Below are 23,038 nucleotides of genomic sequence, written 5' to 3' on the forward strand. Positions count from 1 at the left end.
GAGATATTTTAAAGTTAGTGAAGGAAGATAAGATTGTTACTCATGTCACCCCTCCCTCTGCATGTTGAATGGCAGTTTGGTCAGAAATCATCTTTTCATGCTGATCCAGGGTTATGTTTTCTCTTGACTGTGCAGACAAGGATTAATACCTAACACACAAAGCAGCTGGCAGACTCTGCTGAGATTAATCTGAGGTCAAGCAAAGGTGAGGACCAGCATCAGCCACAATTTTGTCAATGAGTCCTTTTTGTGCACTCCGTTCAATGCTAATATAACAGAGCTTGAAAAGAGATTTCTTATCAATGCACATTTTGCAGGCACAGCTGGTCTGGGGCCATTTAATTCTAGTATTAGTTATGTTTCAAATTATAGTACAGGTACACAATATTTTTTGACAGCATGGTAGAAGCTGATTGCAGCTATTGAAACCTGTGCTGCCCAATATTATACCCAAATTAACCTGCAACCCCAGTACATTTTGGAGGGTGGGAGGAAATCGGAGCACCTGGGGGAAAACTACGCAGATATGGGGAGAATGTACAGACTCCTTACAGACAGTCCCGGATTTGAACCCGTGTTGCTGGTGCTGTAATATCATCACGTTAACCACTGCACTAACCATGCTGCCCTGCAGCATACAGTCTACTAATCTGGGATGCAGAATTTACATAGGAATTCGATTGTTTTCTGGTTATTTGGAGTTCAACTTGAATGAGCTCGTTAACTTCATCTAAAACTCATACAAAGCTTCAGGAACTAACATTGCTGGAAAGTTCTGAAATACTGCATCTTAAAGGAAACACAGGAAGTACTTTTGCGGCTGTTGGTGTGGTTTGGCATTTGGTCCAGAGGGTGTGCTCCGTTGGGTTAACTGCTCCTGGCTTTCTCCCTGATCTTGCAGTCGAAGCTTTCTGCGAAGTGGTTTCAACGGAGGCTGGCGATGTGATGTGTCCTTAATTGGAAGGAAAAATAATGAAGTTACTTATATTTAAAATAACTGTGGAGTTCCAGCCCATGAGCCCACACTGCCCAATTACACTCAATTGATCAACTCATCCCCATACATCTTGGCAACATGGGAGGAGGAAATCTACATGGTCATGGGGAGAATGGTGAAACTCCTTACAGAGAGCACTGGATTTGAACCCGTATCACTGGCTCTGATGCAGCATTGGGCTAACTGCTACCCTAAGTGTGTTGCCCAAACTTTCACCATATTGCCCCAATTCCCCTGATTTTTGTAGTTTATGTTTTTCTCTTTGAAGCCCTCTCCACCTCATATTATAAAGCAGGATGAGGGTGATCTGATAGTGTACAAGATTTTGAGTGACATTGATTGTGTGCATGGCCGGATGCTTTTTCTCAGGGCAGAAATGGAAAATATGATGAAGTATACGTAGTTTGAAGGGGAGTAAGTTCAGGGGTATATAAGAGGTACACTTTTCCCACACAGAGAGAGTTGAGGCAGGTACAATAGGATCTTTAAGAGACTATTAGATAGGTACATGGAACTGTGAAAAATGGAGGGTTATGCAGTAGGGAAATTCCAGGCAGTTGTTAGGGTAGATCAGTAGGTCAGCACAGCACAGAGGGCAGAAGGGCCTGTATTGTGCTCTAGTTTTCTATGTTCTATGCATGGGAGATCAAAAGAAATCATGGGTGGGAAGAAGGCCATTTGGCCTGCTAGCTTTCAGCTTTGGCTCAGTATTACCACTCAGGCCACAGACTTAACCTTCAATAACCCAATGGATTGGATTGTTAAATATTTACAAGAGCAAGTGGTGGGAATTAAATAATTCCTTTAATCTTTTCAGTCTGCCCACTGTAAGAATAGGCAAGCTAAATAACCGAGGGTCCCACCCACACAGAGCCCTAGGTATGCTAACACGCAGTGGGAGCAAAAGAGGAAACCAGTCACTGTGCCTGGATTCCTTCCATTTGGCTCCTGAAGAGAGAATTAAGGCTCTGAAGAATAAGCAGATTTCTGCAGCACAAACGACAGAAAACTTGTCACTCACCCAAACTGGCAAGCAATCACCTTTAAGCTGGTTTATCACAAACAATACAACAAAAATAATGGCATTCACTCTCCAATTTATGTCCTTGTTCTTCAACCACAAGTAAATGAAATCTATTATTCATGAGATGAGAAAGCAAGCTCCTTGCCAGATAAAAATAAGTTGTAAAATTAAAAAAAACATTTAAGCAATTGAAATACTTGAGAATACATCGGAATCATTTCCAAATTCACCAATGGTTCTCAATCCCTAATCCACACAGACAGCACTGGAGGTCAGGATTGAACCTGTTCAGCCTTATACTTCCAATGATCTGGGTTAACTCCTTGATTCCTGGTGCTGTCCACATGGGTCGTCTCCAGTTTCCTTCTTCATGCCAAAGATGTGTAGGTTGGTAGATGAAATAGTCACTTTAAATCACCCCTAATATTGTAAGTGGGGGAAGAAAGAGTTGAGTAGGGAGAGGGGGTGGTGGGGGAGGGTGCGGTGTGGAGGGTTGCTGGGAATGAAGGGAGAATAGAAAAAAGGTTTGAGTTTGTGTAGTATTCAAGTAAATAGGAGCTGACTTGTCACGTGGATCCAGGGGCTGGAGGGCCTGTTTCTGTGCCTGATGACTCCATAACCTTTCTAAACCATTCGTTGGTAAAAATCTTTCCTCACAAAAACAAACATCTCCTTTCCCTGGGTACTGTATCTTACACATTTCAGTATTACCATCATTTTTTCATTAGGCCAGAGATAGTGAAAATGAAGACTCCACAACACAACAGTTTGATGAGTTGATACAAACCTAGTCCAGATTATGCACAGCCAATACTGGAGGTTAACACCCAGTAATAATGGTGCAAAAACATTGAGAAAATCACTTACATAAAAAAAACATTTGACTATCTTTATGGGATCTATGATACAAGAATGGAGAGGGCACTTGAGAGTTGTCAAGTTGATGGATGCTCAGTATCAGTTTCCAGAAGATTTAAATTTTTATTTCAAATTTTCACATATAGGCTCCTCCTATCCTTTAATGAACAGGAGGTGCCACTTTCGCCTCTGTTTTGACTGCTTGAATTTCCCATCATTGTGCTTTAGGCTTAATTCTTTTACCAAGCAGAAGCCAAAAATACAGTATAGTACAACCCTCATTCAACATGCAGTCTTCCTCAAATGGGGAAATTATTAACCAGATATTGTCCAATGCTAACATAAAGATAGGGTTTCTAAAAAAAAAGAAATTTATATTGGGCTCATTCTCCCATCAGTCAACAGAATTATGATGGCCTCAAAGTACAGAGTGAACCAGACAAATGACCCATGAAATACCTTAGATTAAAGTTTAACAGGAACAAAGGACATTACAAACCACCTTATTAACATCAAATAAAGCGAGCAAATACAAAGCAAAAGAAATCTGGAGCAATTCCAACTAACCGTAATGGAACAACTACCTTCTTCTCCAAGATTGTTCGATTTGTTCACCTGAGTGTATAATTCTGAAAATGGTCCTTCACTGGCCTGTAGAAAGATAAAATTGGAGCAGGTGCAGGAAATTCAGCCCTTCGAACCAAACATCAGTCAGTTGCACCTCATTTCAGTTCCTGAGGTCTCATTTAGGATGACTCAACAAAATTCTTTACCAATGCACATGCAAAAGAACTGAGACCAAGACAATCCATCCAGGATGAGTCAGTGAATTGTGCAGAATCTTAGGCAGCCAAATAATTTCAGTTACTTGTATGAAACAGGCAACCACATTTCAAGTTTGCAGGGTTGTTCCATACAACCTAACAGCCTTTATTGGGCAAATATGAAATCTGCACACAGTGGCATACTACACAGGATAATGAGAAATAATGCATTCTACAGAGGACAATGAGAACCCACACCCCATTTATAGTGGCTCAATATTAAAATAGAGCAACATGTGACCCAGGCAATGTACTTTACTGAAGATTACTCCAGAATGCAGGGAAATGTCATATGCTCAGTTGAAATAAAGCTACCAAACAAAAATACAAGTGAATGGGAAAGAGTGGATCATCCCTTTTAGTGGGTTGAGAGAAGAAAAGCGTTGGACCAGACCATCAACAATAACCCTCTACTTTTCTTTGAATGCTGCTCCGCAATTTCCTGGACAAGTGAGTTTATATTTCTCTTGAAGATTCAAGTTAGGTGATAAGTCACTTGTATGACTAAACAATTGATGGCTGGCATTCTGTCAACACTTCAGTTAAGTATCAACCTAGATTATGGAGAAGGAGAGGACTAAAACCAATAAACATCCAATCCAAGCAACGAGATTGGTAACTGACTGAGATATCAGCCCTGAAGTCATTGTATGTCACATCCATGTGTTATGGCTCCAAGCTTCATGGCACAAGGTTCCTCTATTTCACCCCTGAATTATATGAGTTATGTTGTACTTTATTTTTACAGGTTTTCCTATTTCAGGGATCAGTAAGGATGAGCAGATGACCCACTGCACGGCCTCCACTGATGTTATTTAAGTAAGTGACATTGATTAAGAGCTTCTATCCTCCAAGAGTGGGAAGCACCTCTCTGATTTTACAGGCAAAATGAGGAGCTCAGAGGATAAACACCAATTCTCATCTCCTTTTCCAGTGATAGAAAACATCTGAGCCTTTAAACAGAGTGCCATACTCATTTATGTAGCAAGTGAAAATTAAAAACCACATAACTGTTAAAATCCACATCTTTCAGAGTCTTGTGCTCTGGCAGATGGTTCTGCTTTAAAAATGATTTACTTATGAGTAATATTCTTCTTGTTTCAAAGTACTGAATTAAACATTTCTTCTCCTCCCTGTAGTTAATACAGCAATCATACTTCAATAAATAACAATTTAACTAAATGATAGCACATTCCCAGGCATTTCAGTTGTTGGATTAGACTGGAGAAGATGGGGCAGTTCCTTTGCAACAAAGAAGGTTGAGAGAAGATTTGATGTAGAACATTGCAAGGTGTTTAGGCAAGCGAGATAAAGGCTTTGGGACCGAAAAAGAAGCAAGGTAAATGTGAGGGAAACATTTTTCCGCCACTAAGTTATATGGAAACAGAATGAATCAAGGCTTTCAGCAACACTCAAAATAACTTTCATTTCTTTGGTGACATCATGGACATACAGATTCCTGGATTTTGTTTCAGGACAGTTAGCCCAACGCTATTACGGTGCCAGCAACGCAAGTTCCAAACTGGCACTGTCTGTAAGCAATTTGTACATTCTGCCCATGGCCATGTCTCCTCCAGGTGCTCTGGTTTCCTCGCATGTTCCAAAGACATATGGGGTTAGTAGGTTAATTGGTCAAATGGTTGCATTTGGGCAGCATGGGGTTCATGGGCTAAAAGGGCATGCATCTCTCAATTAAATTAATGTTATTGTGGGTAAGTGGTGCATAAATTACACTCTTCTGTACAAGGAAACAAGAGCAGAGTCAAGTGGGCTCCCAAACCCACCCTGCCATTCAGAATGATTATGACTAATCTGCTCCAGACTTCTCCTCCTCCTCTGTGCCAGATTCTCAATGATCCTTAATACCCCAATCTTGTAAATACATCAAAAATACATCTACCTCTGCTTTAAACACTTTCAATGATCTAGCCTCCACTAACTTTTAAGGCTATGAATTCCAGACATTCACCATCTTCTGCCAGGAGAAATCGCAATGGTCCTCAGTTTTAAATGACCATCTCCTTATTCTATAAATATACCTCCTTGTTTGAGACTTCCTGTGAGTCCAAGCACATCAACTTCTACTCTGTTATGTCCCTCTATAGAATTTTATAACATAGAACATTACAGCACAGTATAGGCCCTTTGGATCTTGCTATTGTGCCGACCTATATATTCCTACAAAAAAAACCAAACCCTTCCTACCTCGTAACCCTCTATTTTTCTTTCATCCATATGCCAAAATGTCTCTTAAATGCCCCTAATGTTTCAGCCTCCACCACCACCCCTGGCAAGGCATTCTAGGCACCCACAATTCTCAGTGTAAAAAACACCCCTGATGTCTCCCCTAAACCTTCCTCCCTTCATTTTGTACAGATTCCTCTATTTCTGCAATTGGAAAAAAACTCTGGCTGTCCACCCTATCTATGATTCCCAGAATCTTGTAGACCTCTATTAAGTCACCTCTCGTCCTTCTTCACTCCAGAGAAAAGTCCTAGCTCTGCTAACTTTGCCTCAGAAGACATATTTTCCAATCCAGCCAACATCCTGGAGCAAGGAAGTCGGGCGTTTTCATTACCCAAAAAAGTGCCGGTTTTCGGAATCCGGAATCCTGTACTTTGTAAATTGTGCTCTTTACACAGATTTATGTCTCTTAGAGCTAAGTGCTAGTCTACTCACAGAGAAGACTATAGTAAGTATAATGTAACAAATATACATAAACAAAATTGAGCACAGATCTCCAGATGCAGCCTTACCCATTCCCCGTACAATGGTAAAAATACTTCCCCATTTCTAAACTCCAACCTCCATCCAATAAAGACCAATATATCATTTGCCTTAACTATTAGGTGAACATTCTGGCTAACTTTTTGTGATTCGTGCACTAGAACACATAGGTTCGTCTACATTCCACTCATTTGCAATTTAGATAAATCTGTCATTTGATTCCACCAGCCGAGGTTCATGATCTTACACATACCTACATTAATCTTCATTTGCCAAGTTTTCACCCACTCACTCAACCTATCAATATCACTCTGCAGAGTCCAAATTGCCTTATCACATCATGGCCTCCTACCTATCTTCGTGTCATCATCAGATTTGGATGGCTCAGACTCTGCTATTTTCTCTAGGTCATTAATAATAAAGAACAAACTAGAACCAATCAAAACAAAAAAAATAGCAAAATGGAAAAAAATACATCTTGATTGTTAACACTGTTGATTTCACAGAAAAAAAAAATCACTTGTACAAAATAAAACACAAACTGTCTCAGACAGTTTTCTTGGAGAAAATGTGACAATTTTACAACCTCAGTTTACAGTTTATATTTCTTCAGCTTTATTTGATCTTTAATGATGACAATAGAGGCTTGAGAGAGAATCATTTGCAGGGCTATGTGGGGCAATGGGATTGACAATTGCCCTGCTAACTTTACTAGTAGCTGGTGCAGTTGTGAAAGCCTGAATGGCCTCTTTCTGTGCTCTGAAAATTCAATGGATTATACTTAAATTTGAGTTGGTCTCTGCATTTTCCTGACTGAAAACATACTGCTTCTGGTGCACCATCTGGTGGTAAAACCTCAGATTACAAATAACTCTTCTGCGATTTTGATTTCAGTTTTATTTTCACAGTACATACATGACATCACATACAACCCTAGAGAGATTCTTTTTTACTGAGGGTGAGGCAGAATTACCACTTTTTGTCAGTGTAAAAATAAAAACTGTATACAACATACACATATAAACAAATAAAGAAATGTAAACAAACTGTGCAATTCAGAGAGAAAAAAAATCAATGAAGTACAAAAGTAAGAGTCCTTAAATTTGAGTCCCTGATTGAGTTGGTGGTTTAGGAGTCTGGTGGTGGAGAGGTAGCAGCTGTTTCTGAATCTAGTGGTGTGAATTTTGTGGCACCTAGACCTCTTTATTCTATTTCGTTCCACTTGATCTTTACATTCATAAAAAGTCTCTTCAATTTAAAAAGTTATCTTGTACAGTATCCACCACCTTCAAACATCTATTAACATCACTTTTAACCACATTCACATCATTCTTTACAGATGACATTTCTTCACAAATATTATTCATTTTAACTTTCATTTCCATAAATCCTTGATTTAACTGTGTAGACATCTGTACTGACATATTTTCCATCTGATGGGCAATCCCTTCCAAAATAGTAAACACAGAGTCAAACCCAGATTCTACTACTCTCCCTTGGGGCCTATCTTCCTTAGCCACAGCTTCCAGACTAAATTCCTTCTGTCTTGGTTCCAACAAGGCAGGACTACTTTCCTCTTCACTTGCGCGACTGCAGGTCTGCATCCCAGTCAACAGCGGCCGACTTCATCAGCCCGCTGCCTTCCGGGTCCCCCCCGCAGCCCACACTTTATCCAGAAGATCCCGGACGTGTGACGCACCGCGCATGCCCGGGAGCACCATCGGCCGTGCAGACGTGTCTTCCGACACAGCGCTGCGCGCCTCTAGGCCACCAGGCACTGCAGCGGGCTCGCGCAGCAGACGCCGCTCGGCTGACTCACCCACGTGCATGGCTTCACGGGTCAGAGTTGGCCGAGCCCAAAACAATGCCGGCCTGGAGTATGTGGAGGCTTGGAAGCTCCTGCTGACAACTCCGTGGCTTCAACCTGGTGAGTAGTTCTTCCACCACACTTTCATAAGGTAATTTCTTCTGTAACTGTGCCTTAGATTTCTTCACATTTGTCGTCATTTTTATTCTCTACTTTTCAGACACTTTTAAAAGCTCATTTTAACCTCTTTCACCACTTTTAAATTCGGGTATTAATTACTTCAGCTGGGGAGAGATGGAACTGTACATCTTCTTTCTATAACATCTCGCCACACCCCCTCACCTATACCTCTTTCCTGATGGTAGCAGCAAGAACAGAGCATGTGCCGGGTGATGTGGATCCTTGATGATTGCTGCTGCTCTCTGACAACAACGCTCCCTGTAGATGCTCTCAATGGTGGGAGAGCTTTGCCTGTGATGTCCTGTTCTGTGCCCACTACCTTTTACAGTGCTTTATGCTCATGGGTATTGGTGTCCCCATACCAGTGGTGGAGCCGGTCAGCATACTTTCCACTTCACATCTGAAGAAATTTGCCAGGGTTTCCGATCTCATACCAAACCTCTTCAAACTCCTGAGGAAGACAGGAACTCCCGGCTTACCAATCATTCTGCCCTGTAAGTAAATATCACAAAACCCATTTCTGATCTTTGAAGTAACACACCAATCTTTTTTTCATAACAGCTGATTTGGGTGCTTACCCAACAAAAGGAATGGAGTTTTCAAGTCAATGTTTTGGAATTATATTGATGAGTAAATCAGCTTCAGATCAGATGATTCCAGATGTTGATGTTTCCTAATCAAAACTTTGAATATTGATGAAACAAGATTTGTAATTTTTGATTACCTTTTTGTCATTATGTCATTAAATTTTAAGCCTGATACATTATTCTCATTGGTTGCATCATTGCCTGGTTTGGGAATGTGACTGTTCAGGAATACAGAAGTCTCCAAAGGTAGCAAGAACAGCCAGGCTCACAACAGACTTTGACCTCTCATGCATTGAGTACATCTATGTGAAGCCTTACCTTGAGAAGGCAGCCAACATCATAATGGATGCCCATCACCCTGGTCACAACATCTTCTCACTACTCCCCTTGGGCATAAGGTACAGAAGCTCGAAGACCAGCACATCCAAGTTCAAGAACAGATACTTTTCAACAGTGATTAGGCTCTTGAATCTTCCCTTGCCACACTAATAAGGGACTGCTCCGACACCACAAAGGGATAGTCTGTGTTACTGCCAATCACTTTTTTTTGCGCTAGGATAATTGATTTTTAAAAAAATCTTTATTTTCTCTTTCAATTCAAATAATTATACTGTTGTAATTTTTAGTTATTTTTGTAGTATTTTAAAAACAAAGTATCTGCTCTGCTGCAGCCAAATGACAACCAATTCATTTGCAGGACAAGTATTTAATCTCTACAAATAAATAAATAGATTTTGTTTTGTACATATGAGGGTCTTGAATGGTTAGTGTGGGCAGTTTCTTTGATTGTTCAGCACTCTCACTGCCTGTGGGAAGAAGCTGTTCCTCAGCCTGGTGGTGCTGGCTCTGATACTCCTGTATCTCTTCCCTGATGGGAGAAGGTGAAAGATGCTGTGTGCAGGGTAGAAAGGGTCCTCAATGATTTTGCGCACCCTCTTCAGTTAACAATCCCAGTAGATCATATCGATGGGGAGGGAGGGGGGAGAGACACCAGTGATCCTCTCTGAAACTCTTAAGGTCCTGTGGATTGACCCCCGATCCATAAGTTTGTTGTGACATCTCTCAACCAGTTGATCTATCTCACTCTGGTACACTTCATCATCTGTGATTTTGCCAATGACCATGATGTCATCAGCAAATTTGTACACCCAATCATGGGTGTAGTGCATGTAGAGCAGTGAACTAAGCCTGCATCCTTGAGGTGCACCCTTGTTGATTGTTAGTGAGGAGGTGATGTTATTTTTGATTTGTTCGGACTGTGGTCTTCTGATGAGGAAGTCAAGGATCCAGTTGCAGAGAGAATGCAGAGACCCAGATTTTGAAGCTTGCTGACCAGTAATGAAGGTATAATGTTGTTGAAAGCTGTTGTAGTGAATGAAAAGTAGCCTGATGCATTGTACATGCTGCTGGTGTTTAGGTGAACCAAGATGAGTGGAGATCCAGTGTGATTGCATCTGTTTGCGAGCAATTGTGGAGTTAGGAGAATTGCAGTAGGTGTAGATCTTTACTTCCCTATAAGTTGATTCTGGCCATAACCAACCTCTCAAAACATTTCAACATAGTAGATGCGAATGGTACTGGGCCATAGACATTGAGGCAGCTCACTCTGTTCTTCTTGGGCACTGAGATGATTGATGCCCTTTTGAAGCAAGTGAGAACTTCAGACTGCAGCAATAAGAGATTGAAAATGTCTGTAAACACTCTGGCTAGGTGGTTGGCACAGATGTTGGAATGGTAGAATAAAGATAGAAAATGTTCAAAGTTCTGATTGGGTATATTCCAATAATTTGCTTTCATAGCCAGGTCTCTTTTATTCTGGAATATCTCTGGCTCAGATTTATTTTGTGAAGTCACCAACTGAAATTACAGATGGCTTAATGTTATTCACTGTTTTTCCAAACACATTTCCAGTCATTTTCTCGGATCCATGTCTAATGTGACATGTGAGCACATGCATGTTCTTGCACTCTCTCCCAGCTACATCAACTTATTTTGCCTCAAGCTTGTCCAGCTCTGTAATTCCACTTCAGTCTTTGCTGTAGCCAGTGCTTTAAAAAAAGACGTTTTCTTTCTTTCATGTGTCCTGAAACAGCTGCATATTTGTAACATTCGATCTTTTTTTGAAATTTTTTTGCTCTAGTGTTGTGATGCATGTTTACTAATTCAGTTTGATGGGAATAACATGGGTACTTCCCAAATCTGTACAGTATAATTAGTTCTTTAGGATTTTCTGTAAAATGAGAAAAGTTTATAATACTTTATAGTTTGAAGTCACTGAAATTTGAGACTGATTTACAATTAGCCTGGATTCTATCTGAAAGAACTACTAATGCAAGCTGAACTACTTCCCATGCAGTTGGGAAGAAAAAAAAATGTGAATTTTTTTCACTTTCTGCAGGGCTTTTCCCATCCTCAGTCCATTCCAAAGGGCATAATGGCAGTAAAAACTTTCAAAGTTCTGTGGTAAACTTTTCCTGAATGCATGTAATTGTGGAACTAAAGAGCATTGGTTTAAGGAGAGAGAGAGAGAGCGATTTAAGAGGGACCTGAGGGGCAACTTTTTCATTTAGATCAAAGGGTGGTGCATATTTGGAACAAGCTGCCAGAGGAAGCATCTGCAATTATGACATTCAAAAGACATTGGACAGAAATATGGATAGGAAGAGTTTAGATCAAATGCAGGCAAATGGGACTAACCCAGAATGCCAACCTGGTTGACATGAATGAGTCGGGGCCTATTCTCTCATTTATGGCTCTGTGATTCAATGTCACAAGACAAACTAGTCTAGTAATATTGGCTGCAGTATAACTGCTTGGTTGGGCAGCTGAAGGAAACCCTGCTTTGCTACATATTATGCAATGGGATATTTAATGTCTGTTAGAAAAAGATTTAACCTTTTACTTGAAGCTACTGTCTCCAGCTGCACAACACTTCCATCACGTGCTCAAGGCTCTATTCCACACCATAAACCCTGAAATCACTGGGTGAAGATTATTGATTCAGTCTTTACTCTGCCTATTTTCTGGAAAAATCAGGTAAACACTATATTAGTGCCCCACATTTCAGATAATAACCCTCTCCTCTCTTTCATTGTATAAAGATGGATATGCGTATACAGAAGTAATTGGGATTTTGCAAACTTAATTGGTTACCTGCTCACTGAACTTGCTGAAATCTGCAAAGTTTGGCTGTTGGATCTTCTCTTGTTCTTTGGCAGGCAAGTTATGGATCTGTGCCTTAGCAGGAAAGGGAGCAATCTACAAAAGATACAAGGCATGTTTTCTTAATGCAATCAACAATCTTCCAGGATTACAATTGACAGATTGGAAGTATTTCTCAACCTTCCTCTTTCAGGTGCATTAAAACTTTAGTTATGGGCAGTAATATTGCTCTCAGCTACCCCAACAAAGTGGTCATTTATGATGAAGGACAGCAACAGTTAATGTTGGCTGTTCATCCCATCTGACTCTGCTGTGCATCATGGCCAGGAATAAATCATACAATGTCACAAATCCAATGTGTTACTGGATAGCATTTGGGGTCTGAGACTTGGCCAACCCTACACTCCATTTCTGAGAGTAACCAAGCCAAATTAGAGGAACTCATATACACTATAGCTACTGGTAACTGAAAGTCAAAGCATTACTGATGCTATAAATCTCAGAAAACATTTGGGAAATACTCAGCACTCAGAAAGAGATGACGTTTCGGGTTAAGAGGCTTCTTCTTCCCCAGTTAATGAAGGGTCTTCAAAATGAAACATTAACCCTGCATTTCTCTCTCCACAGATGCTGCCTGACTATCTAAATTTGGTACGGTATTAGCTTTTGTTTTATGTATTAATATGCTTTCTGTGAATCACACTACTGAAATGTCATCATGGTCTTTTCAGAGCTTGAACTGTGCATTCTAAATGCGATAAGGAAGAAGAACGATAATCTAAAATGAGCTGTCAAATTGAAGCGCCAAGCAGAAGACAAACAATAACAATCAGGAATGGCAGCACGGACTAGTGAGAGATGTGGAAATCACAAAATAGTTTGCAGCTTAAATCACGGAATATAAAATGGAATTGGTAAGTACCTCACAACCATGCTCTACACCTGTTCAGTTAAAGTGAACATGGAAAAATGACAAAGAGAGGAAAAATAACTCCACAAAACAAAAACACACACACACACACCTGCTCAAAGTAACCATATATCCTTTAAAGGCTTCTGAACTGTTAAATTATTTTTTGCATCTGGAAAATAATTGATGATTCTGCTACAGTGGGCCACACATAACTGACATCTTGCTGCTCTCATCTATTTGACTCTGGGTTGCCTCATCTTCAACCCATTCACTGATAATTGGCACTATCTTGTGTAACATATCTCACAAAACCAGGCAATAACCATGGAATGAACAGGTCCATTGTTCCGTTGTTTTCACCTTAATGTGGCCCCAGGTACTGACTTGCACTATGAATCCAGTTCTCTGCATATTTGCTTCACCATGTGCAATGCAGGCACTGCCTCAGCATAGGCAACTGGTTGCACTCACAGAACTGTTTTGACTCAGTGTATGTGAACGTCTTTTGATATTAGCAAATTGGCACTAACACTTAGAATTTACTAAAAAAATATTTAAAATATTAATTTTACAGTTATACCAAAACACATACTAATGCAAACAATTTAAAACATTGAAATTAACACTAATTTCCCTCTCACTTACCTTTCCTAGTAGCTGGCATCTCTCATTCATTTTAGTGAGGCTTTGCAGATGTGATCCAGTACAGGCCCAGCAACCAAGTTTCTCAGCTTGAGAGCTGGGAGGTCTGACAAGGCTTGAACTGGTCTGATGGACCGTAGGAGGAGCCATAATTGTACATAGGGTACCTGGCAGCTCAGGTAGCAGGACAAAGGATACCGCCGTCAGTTTAGACTCGTGCCAGTGCTGGACCCTGGGACTTCCATGGAGAAGTGTAACTAACTCCTAGTATTAAGGCAGAATGGCTGCAGACTGTGTCTTACCTTGGAAGTTGGAGGTCGTGGTGGAAGAGCAGGAGGTGGCTGTAACCAACCAGATGTTCCTACTAAAATTAAAAGAAATAATAAATGCAAGTACTGTCACTAATTAACATAAAAGCAAGCAATTGCTAACATGCAAAAGCCACGAGGTTATTTGAGACTTCAATAGAAGTAATGGTGATATTACCTCACTCAAATAATTAACAATATACTTTCTACTCTTGCTTTATTAGTGGTGTCATGAGCATACACATCTCACCTACCATTAACTGTTCACGTCAAGATGTATTTATACAGCACTATCAGTTTAATTGATATGGTCGGCATAGCCATCAGAGCAATGCCTTTACAACGCCAGTGATCGGAACTGGGATTCGAATCTCGCACTGTCTGTAAGGAGTCTCTACGTTCTCCCCGTGCCTGCATGGGTTTCCCCTGGGGGATCTGGTTTCCTCCCACCATTGCACTGGCAGTGTAGGTTAATTGGGTGTAAATTGGGTGGCATGGACTCATGGTCAAAATGGCCAGTTACCATGCTGCTTGTCTACATTTTTTAAAAAAACAATGTGAAACAACCGAGAACATTTTTCAGAAACACAACAGGTCCAAAAAAAAAATCAGAGCCACAGAATGAGATAATAAATCTGATGACTAAATGGTCAGTCCTACACACATTTTAAGTAGTCTTAAAGGAGAGAGAGAGTTGAAGAGTCAAGTCCAGACACTAGGACCTGGGTACCAGGTGAATGCTAACAGCCAAAGTCATAAAAAGTTGAGTAAGATGCTCGAGTTGATGTAGCACCAGAGGAAATTGCAGACCATGAGCATGGACATGTAATTACTTGATAAAAACATAGTATTTAATTGAATTCTATAAAGTTGATTGCAAAATACATTGGGATTTTTGTGTGCATGACACAGAACATGACTTTGAACAGGAAACAAAGTAAGGCTATCTTTTGTGAGTAGAAGCTTGTGATCAGTGGTGTACCACTGGGAACCTTACCATTGATCATATGTATGATTTGAATATGAATATGTGAGAGATAAGGTAAATTTGCAGATGAAATGAAAATTGGTACAGTAAGAACGTTGACGGTGAGGAGGATAGTCAGAGATTACAGAACAATATTGATTCTTGGGATAATGTCCTTGTTGTCTGAGAAGAGATTTAAGTAGACCAGGCCTATGCTTTCTGGAGTTTAAAAAATGAAAAGTGATCTAATTGAAACCTACTAGATTTCTAAGGGCCTTGACAAGGTAGATGCAGAGAGGATTCTCCTAGCTAATATGAATAAGAACTGGGGGAAGTTAATCTTAATATAAGGTATCTAACTTTCAAGACAGAGATTTAATTTCTTTTGAATCCTCTACCCAGGAAGGCTTGAAATTACTTGTTTTTTTTTTACGCTGTTGAATTCTTTCAGATCCACCACACAGGTTCTGCAGAATGCCAATCTAAGATCTGTTCAGCAAGAGCAAAATTAACTTGTGCATCTACCTACAGCAGACCTTTTTGGCAACTGAGCTAAAGTTGTACTAAAATAAATTGCAAGTAGAAGATACCTAACAAAAGACAGATGAATCATGAATCTTTTGCTGGTAGATGTTGGAGACAGAATTTAAAGATTTTTTATCGTGAAATGCTAATGTTGGACAAAAGACGGACACATGGATAGGAAGGGTTTATGAGCCAAATGGGTCAAGCTCAAGTAGACTGATTAATTATCAAGGGCCCTTTTAGATTCATGAAATATACAGTGTAAAATGTTAAAACCATAGTTATGTAAAGCTATTGGTGTTTTACATAAAATGTTGTTGTTTTCTCTTCTCATAATGGCAGTATTTAAGATGACTTGAGCATCATAATTTTCATAGCAAAAGTCCATACTTTGCACACTTCTGGGTTCACTCACCTTTATTACCTTGCTGAAAAAGTTTATTAAGGTCCAGAGAAGATGCTCTGGAATGGGTCTTTGCAAGCCTAGGTGGCGGTGTTGGGGGCACTTCTGCTTTTTTGATAGCACTTTCAGTCGAGGTACTGGAGTATGACCTAGAATGGGAAGTTGTACATTTTAAACATAGGACCATACAGTGGATAAATTGTTATGCAGAAGTGCAGATGTACTTGTCAAGTTAACACTTAGCACCTAAAATTGAAACGTTTGTAATAATGCAGCACGCGGGACCATACTGTGTGCAACTTGACTGCCCTATTTTCAATACTATATCAGTGACTAATTGTCAAAATATATCAGTGGCTGGAAGAAATGGTTTTAAATCATGAAATTTGTCATGAAAATTTAATCATCCCTCTGACATTAAAAGAGGTTGTGGCGCTGCCAGAGCTGCTGTAACATGAAGCTGGTACGGACCCGGGAGAGCAGGGATTGGCAACATAGCACTGGTCCAGAGAGTCCTATTATTTGATTTTAATGCGGATGGCTCTGTGCATGCTGGGCATGGAGGGTTGCAGACTCCTGGGGAGTAGCGGTCTGGCGCAGGACACCAGAAACAGGGAGAACACCCCCTTTAAGAAGGAGAAGCATAGGAGACGACCCTACAGGACAGTGACCAGGGCAGTAGACCAGTGAGGGGCTCAGTGGCTAAAGAACCCAAACAGGCTGTTGGAAACTTGTGGTTGAAGAACTTTCACAGGCTGAGGGCTGCAAGCGACCTGGTCGAAGGAACCCCACAGGCTGTGTGCTGCTGGAGAGTGGGTCATTGGATCCAGTTCATGCCATGGGATTTGAGAGAGTGCTGAGGGCAAGATGGGCTGGGGGAAAATCCACAGACACGCAGCATCTCTGAAGAAACTCTCTTTTGCTTCTCTTTCTCTTAATGTAAAGTGCACCAGGCAATGCTAATGACTTTGTTTGCCTTAGGGTTGGCAAAAGGAGATTTTGTGCAACATTACATTTTTTGTATTTTCACATGACAATAAAAGGAATCTTGGCATTGATGTCTCCAAACCCAGAAGACATGTCCTATGCATTCCACTAAGTGAAGCTGATCAGAGCAAGCTGCACAAGACTTCTGGTCAGTTTATCATGGCTGTAACAGCCAAGATGACACAAGATAGGATAGAAATTCATCTTTCACTGCTGTGCCTAAAGAGAGATTCTGCATCTTCCAATTGTTACATTCTCTGTGTTATATTTTATTCCACCAAATTCAATAAAACAAGACAACAGCCAAAGAATTACTATTCATTTCTCATGTCTTCCCAAGGTAGATTTCTAACCCAAGAGTCAAAATTTGCAAAATGTGTGCAATAAAATATGCATGTTCAAATGATCAGTCTCAGAATAGGCGAAGTAAAAGCACAAATAAACTGGAATGAATAGTAGGTAGCCAGAAGCTACACATGGAGCAGGGGATTTATCTGATAAATAGGTCTCTTTACAAGTACTATATTACCTAGCTAGCCTTTCAACCAATTTAGAGAATACAATTAATTCAGCAAATGCATTTATTCAGCTTCCATTGGGTCACAGCCAAAGTTGGTAAATGCATTTGAGATAATAGTAAATGAAATAGATAACCTTAATAGATAGGGTATTACAGTACACAGTGAAACATGTATAAAATGCTGTTATTTTAATAAAAATAAGACAATTAAAAAGAAACTATTTAGGACACAAATTACCTGGGCCTTGTTTTCTTTTTCTGGCTGGATTCCAGTTCTCGACAACCTTCGGAAAACAGTAGGTTACATATTAAAATATAGCTTTCTTCCATGGAAGAAATGAAGCAAAACAAAGCATTGAAGTGATTAAAATCAAGGTTCAGAATCAAGCACTTTCGTAAATATGTGTAAACTGAGCAAGGAAGAATCAGATTTTGTTGTGGTATGGCTGCAGAGAAAAAATAAATGTCAAAAATGTCAGTGGGTCTCAATTTTAAGACCTTCAGATTCAGCACTGTAAATAATAAAAAAAAGCTGATCATCATAACTCCACCTATAATTTGTTTTAGGAGTTATTCTTATAAAAAAACAAGCTGGATGAATCCAAGACTCCAGCAGTCTACTTGCAGAGACAAAGTTTATTTTTTTCTCTTCCTCTCAGCATTCCTGTTCAGCTTTTGTTTAAAAGTAATATTGCACACACAGTAAATTAGGTGGAATTATGCCTGTCCATTCAAATAACTTGGAGTTGAATGTAATGTACTCATTCATTGTTAGATTTTATTTCATATATTTTTTTAGATATACAGCAAGGTAACAGGCAATTTTGCCCATAAGTCCATGCCGCCTAATTTACACTCAATTAACCTACACCCCCGAGCCCCGGGGAACCTCACACAGACATGGGGAGAATGTACAAACTCCTTACAGACATCGTGGGATTTGAACCCAGATCCCCATCACTGGCACTGTAAAGGTGTTGCACTAACCACTATGCCAACTGTGCCACCCAAGTATGGCTATCACAATGCAAGAAAAAAAACTGGGCACGTCGGAAATTTTCCCAACAATTTCATGAATTTGTTTCTGCAATTTAAATGCAGTTATAGTCTTGGTTGATAGTACTTCTCAAACCTGCTAATTAAATACATTGCACAATCACCTCAATAAATGAATACTAGACATTGAGCCAAAGTTCAGCAGCCAATCATTTTGTGATTGTGTTTTTATTTCATACAATTAAAATTCTAAAAGAACACATGTCCAGAAATGTGAAATTTTGATTGGGTTAATTGCACTGTGATCTTCTGCTGCAGCTCTATTTTAGATTACATGGTCGACTGATTTATCAGAACACAGCCTAATTATTTCCCTACATCTGGTGGATATGTAAATCAAAGTACAAATAAAAAGTATCTCCAGGTTATTACTCCATATTTATATATCTTAAATATTTTTAAATGTATTTTAATTTTTAAAATGTTGTCAATTTATTCAATCTTTTAATAACCAAGTGTAAAAGTATTTCTTCAAAGTCCTTTTGTTCTTGACATCTGTCTTAAATTCCACTAGTTACTGAGTTGACAACAAACTTTTACAATACAACCTCTCATAACCATTTATGATTTTGAAAACCACTTCTAAATCCCTAACAATTATTTCCAGTATAAATAGCATAGTTATTATTATCTGTATATTCTGTGTACTGCAGCAGCAGGATCAGTTGTTGAAAATAATGGAAATTGAAAGCATTTGTAGAATTGGCAATGAGCCATTCACCTTGCCAAGTTTTCTCTGCAAATCTGTTAGCAATGAAAGATTTAATCTTTTAATATCCTACAATTTAAAAAATTATATGTTGCTGGTAATTAAAACTTTTAATACTCATTTTTGAACCTTCTGAAAAATCAAGGAAGAGTACAGTACTGATGAACTGAGGAGAGGGCTGGATTCATTTTGCATTTATCCCCCCCTTTACATGAGGGGACTAATGGTGACATACAAGTGACTAATGGTGACAAGCAGATGACTAATTGTGACATACAGGTAACTAAAGAGATGGTCAACTTAGTGAGAAAAGGTAATTGGTAAATGTTTGAGCTATTTTTAATGCTTTTAATTATTTGTTAAGAATTTAAGAATGTTTTAATAACATTCTTATTGCATAAATCCATTTGAACAGCTATTAAAATTTTCAGTTAGAACAGAAAGGAGATGGTCAGGGTGTTCAAGAACAGGGCTTCAGCTTCCATTTCACATGATGCCCACTCTGCCTTGCAGGATATGAAATACAAGTTTAGTGAAACACAGAAGTCTATGACCGTAGTAAAAACACACCGAAATGCTGGAGAAACTCAGCCAGTCTTTTCAGTATCTATGAGAGACAAAGATATGAAATACAAGCTCATCTAAGTCTGCATTGGAGGCAGAATATTTGAGCAAACCCAGTATAATTTAGCTCACTGTCCTGTATAAATGTATACCCTCTATATCCCTGTGCACATGAGATGCATTTTTAACTGAAAAAAATATACAATACCCACCACTTAATGATCTTACCACAAAACTCCTTGAAACTGCATTACTGTGAATTGCATCTTACAACTATCCACTCCCCAGGTCAACTATAAATGCCAGTCTATTGTCTTCTTAATCACAATTTTTAAGATTTATTTGGGAGAGCCGACAAGGCTGCTCATTCCTGATCGCCCTTGAGAAAGTGGTAGTGAGCTGCCACTTGAAACAGTTGCAGTTTACTTGGGATTCTCTTGATGGCTCAATTGGTCAATGACAGCCAGAAGGCAAAATAAACCAGAGGGCACAATTCTACCAGGAATAAAAGAACAGAGAAGTGGTAAGGCAGGCTGGTTAATAAAGTATTGGGATTGTGGACTTTATAATATTAGGGTATATAGTACATGAGCAAGGGATTCAGGATGAACCTTCATAAAAAAAACTGGCAGGGCTGCATGGAATACTATGTCCAGTTCAGTGTGACACACTTCAGAAAAGATGAGAGGATTTGGAGCTAGTGCAGAAGAGAACTATTAAAAAGATTCTTGGGATGAAGTGTTTTCATTTTATGGAAAGGCCAGAAATACTGGGGTAGGAAGATGAAAAGGCTGACCTTCCAGTTCTTTTCCCATCTTTTTCCTTTTTAAACTTTATTTCATCTAATTTTTCCCGTTCTTAAAAGTCACTGACATAAAGTGTTTACTCTGGTACTGCCCAACTCCCTGCATCTTTTTAGCATTTTGTGAATTTATTTAAGAGTTCCAGTACTACATTCCACTTTTGATGAGGCTGGTTGCAGACACTACATTGGCATGAATCGTCTTCCACCAGTTTTCCCGTAAGAGTTGATCCAGACTGGTGTAAAGCTCCATGGCTATGGATCATTTCCTTTCACTCAATAGCCAATCATCATCCAGGTGATTGCAATGAGTTTGAGCTGACTGAGTTCAGCCAGGACAGCTTTGCAGCTGAGACAGGATTCAGTAATATTTCATATCCAGCCAGATCTTCTCTAGACGATGATCAGCAGCAATATCCTCATTTCCTTCCCCAGGCACCAAACTCAAAAAATTGCCAGTGCACAGGAGTCCCAGCCTGAGATCAACTTGTTCAATAAAATGAATAAAATCTACTGGTTGGTACAAATCAATTATCAACCAGCCATGCTGAATCAGTAGGAATTGAGGTGGATTTCCTGCATGTACTTTTTGCTAAAGCACACTGACCCACATTAAAACCCACCTTCCCCTAGTTAGCTTTATTACTCTCTCTTGTTGAATTCTCTCACAATTTACATGTTGTGCAGAGAAATACATCTGTTTTGTCCAAAATTTGCTAAACCAGACATGAGGCCTAAATGGCCTTATTTTCCTTCTGTTCTGCAAGAAGCAGCTGCGGGTATAACAAAGGCACCAGTGGCAATCTTTCAGGTTTTGGAACAATCCCTGAAGAATGAAACCTAACTAGTGTCTTCAGGCAAGGACAAAGAGTCAAAATCAGGAAGTACTTGCCTCACTGGCCCTCCATCAATTGAAGGCAAAATTGTCGAATCTATAATTTTGGATGCCATAACTTGACATGAAAGCTTAAATAAATGCAACAGAACTATTCCGGGATGTGGAGAGGTGGAAAGATATGATGAAATCAGTGGATGCGCTAAATTTGGATTCTCAAAAGAGAAAAGCTCCAAAATTACCTCTTTCAGAATGTACAAGCACAAGCCTTACTCCCATAAAGGAGATCATTATCAGGAATAGGAGGAAGTGTTTTGGAGAACAAAACATTTTCCAATTGTGGATGCAGTTAAAAAACTTGTGGACATTCGATAGAATTTCTTGGCCAGGATGACTTGCTGTAATTACAAATGGATCTGGTGGAGACCAGACCTGGAGTATCATGGGCAGCTTGGGTTTCTACTCCCAAAGGGATAAATGCCATCAAGTCAGTGCTATATAGATTTCTCAGATAACTGGGCTGTCCACTGAAGAAAGACTGAGCATCATTAGCCTATACTCACTGGAAGTTCAAAGAATGAACTGTACCCTGTCAAGTCATCAAGGACTGTGAGAGTTACAATAGGGTGTATCCAAAAAATAGTTTCTCAGGATGGAAAATTTGGAACTTGAGCAGGGTGTGGGGTGGGGAGGTTAAGAGGATAAGCAAGTCAGCTATCTGAGAGCTATTCGAGAAGGTTCGTTTACAAAGACTTTCAAATTGCTCACCTGAGAAGTTAGTGACTGGATATATCCAAGGATGAAATCAGTGGGACACAAGATGATCAAGAAATGTGGGAAAGGGTGAGAAAAGTTAATCTGCCAATCCCTTTACTGAGAAGCAGAGGCTGCTTGAGAAATTAGATGCAGAAGGAGGACATGCACTGCTCATTTCCTTAATTACAATCTTTTTTTTGTCGTCAATAATAAGTTCGTTTGACTCACAGCTTGTCCAGGGGTTACGGTTATACCAAAAAAAAGATAAAGACCCCTTTACAGGTTTCTTCTTAGAACAATATCGTTGTTAAATGTAGATTATAAAATTGTAGCTAAAATTATGGCTAATAGATTAGCTCAATATCTGCCTTAAATTATACATGGTGATCAAACGGGATTTATAAAAAATAGGTATGCGTCAGATAATATTTTACGGTTAATAACCTTTTTTCTTTTAAACTTTATTTAAAATTTTATGACATGAATAAAATAAAAATTACATTTAAAGAAATAATAAAAAATAAGATAATAAAAATTAGAATACTACATCATTAAACTACACAAATTAACCCCCCAATAATTATAACACAACATTAATCATCTAATTTAAAATTAGTCCAACCCTCCCCCCAAAATAAAGAGTGAAGAATTAATTAACAATATTGTAAATAAAATAGAAAAAACCCCACTTACAAAAAAAGGATAAAACTTAACAACAAAAAAAATTACTAACAACAAAAAAAAATATCAATACTAAAATAATACCCTTAAACATATATTTAAATCAAACATAATACATGTATTTAACAAATGAAATCCACTTTAAAACTAAGTTCAAATATTAAAATCATATATCAACCACATATCTGTTATTCAAAAAAATCA

General features: G+C 39.2%; 1 protein-coding gene across 17 annotated transcripts in view; it reads right to left on the minus strand.

Annotated features, from left to right (window-relative positions):
• reps2 (RALBP1 associated Eps domain containing 2) overlaps positions 1–23,038 on the minus strand; it is a 185,784-nt gene that overhangs the window by 25,726 nt on the left and 137,020 nt on the right. For 9 of the 17 annotated variants that reach the window (XR_011341795.1, XM_069889869.1, XM_069889871.1 and 6 more), the window contains 6 exons: positions 17,670–17,715; positions 15,937–16,073; positions 14,024–14,085; positions 12,158–12,262; positions 3,464–3,530; positions 762–952 (listed from right to left, as the gene is read on the minus strand). Coding sequence is in view for 15 of the 17 variants with exons in the window: in XM_069889869.1 (XP_069745970.1) it covers positions 762–952; positions 3,464–3,530; positions 12,158–12,262; positions 14,024–14,085; positions 15,937–16,073; positions 17,670–17,715 (608 nt within the window). In the remaining 2 variants the exon portion in view is untranslated. Of the gene's footprint in view, positions 1–761; positions 953–3,446; positions 3,531–7,022; positions 11,235–11,926; positions 12,028–12,157; positions 12,263–14,023; positions 14,086–15,936; positions 16,074–17,669; positions 17,716–23,038 lie in introns of those variants that run through there. The other 8 variants (XR_011341796.1, XM_069889875.1, XM_069889873.1 and 5 more) reach the window with 6 other exon arrangements.

This window comes from Narcine bancroftii, chromosome 7 (genome assembly GCF_036971445.1).
Source record: "Narcine bancroftii isolate sNarBan1 chromosome 7, sNarBan1.hap1, whole genome shotgun sequence".
In the NCBI taxonomy this organism is placed as follows: domain Eukaryota; kingdom Metazoa; phylum Chordata; class Chondrichthyes; order Torpediniformes; family Narcinidae; genus Narcine; species Narcine bancroftii.